The sequence below is a fragment of the Branchiostoma floridae genome, chromosome 18 (genome assembly GCF_000003815.2).
Source record: "Branchiostoma floridae strain S238N-H82 chromosome 18, Bfl_VNyyK, whole genome shotgun sequence".
NCBI classification, from domain to species: Eukaryota; Metazoa; Chordata; class Leptocardii; order Amphioxiformes; family Branchiostomatidae; genus Branchiostoma; species Branchiostoma floridae.
In genome coordinates, this window is record NC_049996.1 from 16,124,441 (window position 1) to 16,130,257 (window position 5,817).

General features: G+C 43.9%; 1 protein-coding gene across 3 annotated transcripts in view; it reads right to left on the reverse strand.

Moving 5' to 3' along the window:
* Positions 1 to 1,127, reverse strand: part of LOC118405617 (TGF-beta receptor type-1-like) — a 14,721-nt gene extending 13,594 nt beyond the window's left edge. For 2 of the 3 annotated variants that reach the window (XM_035805171.1, XM_035805168.1), the window contains exon 1: positions 973 to 1,125. In XM_035805171.1, coding sequence (XP_035661064.1) covers positions 973 to 1,042 — 70 coding nt within the window. In that variant the 5' untranslated portion in view covers positions 1,043 to 1,125. Of the gene's footprint in view, positions 1 to 972 lie in introns of all 3 variants that reach the window. The other variant, XM_035805169.1, reaches the window with a different exon arrangement.
* Positions 1,128 to 5,817: the final 4,690 nt, after the last annotated feature.

Below are 5,817 nucleotides of genomic sequence, written 5' to 3' on the forward strand. Positions count from 1 at the left end.
AGGACATTTAGATCTATGGAGTGTGAATGGACAGTCAATTTGCTATATATACAAAGTATTGCAGTTTGAAACCACTGTTCGTCAAAGTATAGCCCTAGATACTCTCCTAGATACTGGCTTTATAAACAACAGACATATCATATAGGACACCCACGGGATAAAGGTAAACTAGTGCTCTACATAAAGTAATATTATAATTATATATTATAATAATAACAATTTGTTTTTGTTGTAGCTTTCTGTTGACATAAGATCAGTCATAATTTACACAGATCTACAGTGAACAAACACGGCAAGCACAATCTGAGGTATTCAGGTGTTCCTATCCAGAAAAATGAGTGTGTACATTGCAAAATTTTACTTGATTACTAGGAAAAACAATGGCTGACTGTTCGTCATCTAAGTAATTTGTAAATTTCTGTAGTGATTCATAGGAACTTCCTGACTTATTTTCAATCAATCAGGTCAACAAAAAAAACTTCACACGTTCGTGTCATAAATTCTTCTGTTGGATGAATTTTCACTTTCTTATAATTTTGCTCCTTAACACCGTTTCTTAAGAAGTGAATCTAAGATTTCTCTAAGATTTCGGCTGTTTTGGGCCTACCTCCCAGCCTGTTCACAGCGTCTCGTCTGAGAGTCCTTCCACCGCCTGTAACAAATTATCGTCCGTCCTCCCAAAATTTTCACATCACAACTTCACAAATAACACAACATTTTCCTCAAAAACACCACAGAAACATGCCAGAAAGCCATCTGACACAGCTGTATGTGAATCGGCAGCTGGACAGCGAACGATTCAGCGGCAAATTCGGGCGTTTTTCTGAGGGAAAAGTCCATCCCGCACACGGGCGCCATCTTGGAACGACGCGGGGATTCTTCTCTTCGCCTTTCCGCAAAAACACACAAATCTAACCTTTATCGGACGTAAAAATCAACATCCCGCCTTCCCGACAGGGCTGCAGTGCTTACCTGAGGACGGAGACCAGCTCACGGCGAGAAATAAGACGCAGACGGACAGCAAAACTCGGAGTTTCTCCATGTTGTCACTAGACAGTCGGTCTTCGGCTCACATCACTGCCCAGGCGAAGCACGCCGTGACGTCAGTGATATCAGTCCGCGGGGCGGTGATATGGGGGAGAACCGTTTGATATGTGTATGGGGTGTGGCAAGAACGAAGGTGTGTGTGCTAATATCATGGCTAGTTTTACGCCTTTGGGTGCTTCTGATGATGATAAAAGGCTTCGCAACACACGCATTACAAAGTGAACCTGTAGTTTAGAGAGGTTCAAGTGGTCGCTATGCCAGTAACTACCGAAAAACGATAAGGACACAGACTAAGCTGATGTTTATATGGGAAACGGCCACTGGATTTGATATTTCGAAAACTACTAGTATTCATTTTTCAGATTTGAAGAGATTGAGTATAACTCTTAGCCATACGAAAATCCGAGCAGCCTATCTAACGTTACGTCACAAGGATTAAAAAATCTAATGTGTTAATCTGATAATAAAAAAAAAGCGTTGAACTTCTCTTCTTCTTGCGTCATGCTTACAGGCATCTTCGTGACCTTCTACACGACCTTGAGCAGGCGATGTGATGTCATGGTGACACCATGGTGATGTTCCCCGCGTTCCCTGTGGCCTCCCTGCTGATTAGATGCGTCGCCTTGTCTGTCATGACGTGGGTCGGGTTTTGCCGAGTAGATAAAAGTATTAAAACCTTCTTGGTTTTACGTGATTCCTCACGCAACTATTAACGTTAGGTTTTCTGGCGGTGGAAGGCTGCTGTGAAAAAAACTACTAGTATCTACTCAGAAGGATAGGCTGAGCATGGCATAAATTGTATAAAAATCCATAGACACTTTTTGTCAGCTACGCTTCTTCTGTAACCCTTATCCCCTATAGAAGGCCTTTTCCAGTGTTCTAACTACTGTATAACGTTAACTTTATAAGCCATCGCTTTGATATACATTAACAGGTTAAAGTCAAATTTCTGCATTTATAAATTCTTGATTTGCACACACCTCCATAAAACTATTTTGTTCTTCTAGCATTAAAAAAAGTGCGCATACCAGGCAGAAGATTTGAAGTACCAATTTTTATTCACAATCATTCCAAAAAGAAGAAAATGAATGTGTTACTTAAATGCTAACCTCCAGAAAAATCTCTACTGGCACTAGCCGGTTAAATATTAGCCATGTCCATTTGCCCCAGTAAAACTTGATTATTAAAGAAGTCAAACCCAGAGCCAACACTAGTATTCGAGTAGTCTCTTTTTACAATAATATCTATCATTATCCATTGTCACATGTAACGTTACGACTTATGACCCCTATGTTTTTACCATGTACTTGCAATTAGCATCCGGTATGAACTTACAAATAAACTTTCACCATTAAAATGCAAGTACGTATACTAGTACTGTCGTCGAAGAAAACAACAAAGACCCTTTCTACACATAAGAACTGAAGAAAACTGTTTCCTATTAAAATAACTAAAATTACTGATACCTGTAGTATTCTCAAACACCAATAGAATATGCCGTATTGTATATATGAAATATCCGCGTTTGTTATTGTTATTGTAGTGCAGAAATAATAGACCAAAAGCTATTTGGTTTGCAATGTATACGAACTTTTGGGCCAGTCCTTTTAAGAACCTTCCTAATAAGCAATTTCGTTGTTCCAAAGGCGCATGCACGACGAGGCGTATTTTGGGTAAGATGTCAAAGGTGAAGGCTCCTAACTTATAACACTGTTGTTGTCTAGATCACTGTTTGAAACAAACGTGTTTTGCTACTGTTTCAGGGGTTTTAAGTCTTTAAACACACTGGCGCGCCAAATCTTTTTTGTTGTTGTTGGGGGTGGTGGGTGGGTGGGTGGGGGGGGGGGGGCGAGAGGTTCGGTGCGCGTCACTCCACCGTCGTGGTGCGTATATCGCGTAAAGTGCCTTTTTCAGGGAAAAATCACCGGTGAGTATCGAACACGAAACATATCAGTTTTGAGCCCATCTCTTCAGCCGTTACGCCACACTGACGCCATATGACAATGTACCCGCAACGCACCTTATTGCGCATGAGCACTTGGAACCACGATAACGCTTATTGTGGCAATTTGTTACTCAGCGGGCTAGGGTAAGTGCTAGGGCTAGGGTAAGGTTAAGGGTTATGGCAACTTATGGTCTTTGTTAGCGTTATTTAAGGGTTTGCGTTACGGTTTGGGTTAGGGTTAGGTTAGGTTAGGTTACGTTAGGGTAAGGGTTAGGGTAAATGGTGGGGTTTGGGTTTAGTGCATGTAGTGTTAGAGTTAGGGTTAGCGATAGTGTTAGGCTCAGGAGTTTGGGTTTGTGTTAAGGATAGGGTAAGGGTAAGTGTAAGTGTGGGGGTTAGGGTTAGGGTTAGGGTTAGGGTTAAAGTTAGGGTTAGGGTTAGGGTTAGCGTTAGGGTAAGTGTAAGGGTTAGGGTTTTTAAGCTTGCGCCCGGCGAAAATGAAGCCGACCCCTCCCCCCAACGCGAAGAACACTTGTACAATCATCATCACGAAAGAGTAGCTTAACGTGACAGACTCTCCAGGTAGGCTCTCCTTGGCGGACGCCGGTAAAACTATCGGTGGCGGCGAAGATGCCGGCAGCGATGCGGCATAGACGATGGCAGCCATGACACCACAGATCCCTGTAGAAAATAAATCAATTACTAGTACCGAAAATAATTTTATCAGGTTGGTAGAACATAGGATATTGGAGATTTCTTTTGCGCAACCAGAATGTCTCTCACTTGCTGACGTTTCGATGTCTGTCAGACATCTTCCTCAGAGCTTCTAACTGGAGTTCTGCTTCTCGCCACTATATGTAGCCAATGTAGGTGGCGCCTTTTTCGACAACTGTATATAGATTTAGTTAATGTTTAGTTAAGTGGAAGTGTACAATCCAACTAGGCTTCTTCCCTCCTCCAGCACCTTTATTTACTTTCTTTACTTTAATTTATTGTTATTGTTTTTTATATGTGCGAAAGAAATAAACAAATACCTCCGGCGATGACCATGGCCCCGCCGATCTTCAGAGCCGTCTTGTTGCCCTTGGTTATGCACTTCCCGGCGGCGAGGCAGCCCAGAGCCGCCCCGACGGTGAGGAGCAGCAGCCCGAGAACGGCGAACACGCGGGTGGCATAGAAGGAACTGAGCAGCTGACTGGTGTCTAAAGGAAATATAAGAGCTCGTCATTGCATCAACAATCCCTCAACCGAGACGGGGGCCGATACCGAATTCCCCGACTGTGAGGAGCAGCAGCCCAAGCACGGCGATGGCGCGGGTGGCATAGAAGGCACCGGGCAGCTGACTGGCGTCTAAAGGAAACAACGAACAACGGGACACTACTACTGTCACATCATCCACGATATTCGGGCGTATCGATTGAAGTTCGGCCATATCTAAGATCGACAGAGGGTTGCGCGTATTTTTCACCTGAAAACCGCCCCTGTCACATATAAGCCATACTTTGTACTTGTACAATTGTTGTGCAATAAAGTTATAATTATAAGCGAGGCTCGAGCGATTGCCGCAGCTGCAGAATCGTCGTTCGATCGACTTTCGTCAAATGTGACAGGGGTATAAAGACAGTTGGTGGCGTCGCCTGTGGCATAACTGGTAGACTGGGGCCAAAAGGTCCCGAGTTCGATAACCGCCGTGCCCCCGACATTGTGCCCTTGGGAAATGCACTTTACCCAGGTGTCAACATGGGTCCCTGACTTCGGTCGGGAGATGAAAGACTACCTTTACCTTCTCTCTGCTAGAAGGTACTTTAAAAATAAGCTACTAACGTGTTAACAAACTAAAGTGCAGTGCCACATATTGTTTTCGTGTGTCCAAAAAGCAAATAACAGAAAGACAGTTTAATCCGTCCAACCAGGTGTAAAATGGGTACTTGACTTCGGTTGGGGAAGTAAAAGGCAGTGGACGGAGAGATATCGGCTCTGCCTTCCAATACCGTGCCCTAGACACAGGGGATAACAACCCACTGCCCCTACAGCCTGTAACAGGCTATGGGACTACCTTTACATTTTGCCTTTTACCCATGACCCTAGCCCTAGGCATATTACAGTGGTGCGACTTCTTACAACAATTAAGCTCAAACAACCACACCTTAATATCTATTCTATTCTATAATGGGAAGGTATGAATCATGACAGTCTTTTTGTTCTGGCGGACGTTTCGTTCGTTCACAGCCGATGGACCCGCCTGTGAGAAACAAGGCTAGTTCTGAATACATACGAGAGATATACTATATAGTACGTGCCTCCTGGTTTCAGCTAGTTTGTAAAGCTAATAACGTCACATTTCCACAAAGGGCCCCGGTCGGGCAGTTTTGGGGAACGAAAAGTACGACATAAAAGACAAAAAAAAACCCCACAAAACGGACCAAAGATAATTCAACAGCATGCCTTGTGCATATTTACTGGCCCCGGGTCAGCCCTTTTAAGATCCACCCTAATAAGCGAATTCGTTGTTCCAAGCGCGCATGCACGACGAGACGTATTGTGGGTAATATGTCAAAGGTGAAGGCTCCTAACTTGTAAACAGCTGTTGTCTAGACCATGCTTGATACAATCGTCGTTAAAGGTTAGGGTTAGTTTCCTATCCACACCGCGCACTCATTGGATCATCCTTCATATGTGATTAAGATATGGGGATAGCGCCGAAGTCGCGCGGCAAAGCCGGAACCCTTGCCAGCTGTTAACAAATATAACGAAGGGCCAATGAGCGCGCAGTGAAGATAGCGTTAGGGTTAGAGTTAGGGTTTGGATTGGGTAAGGGTAAGTGT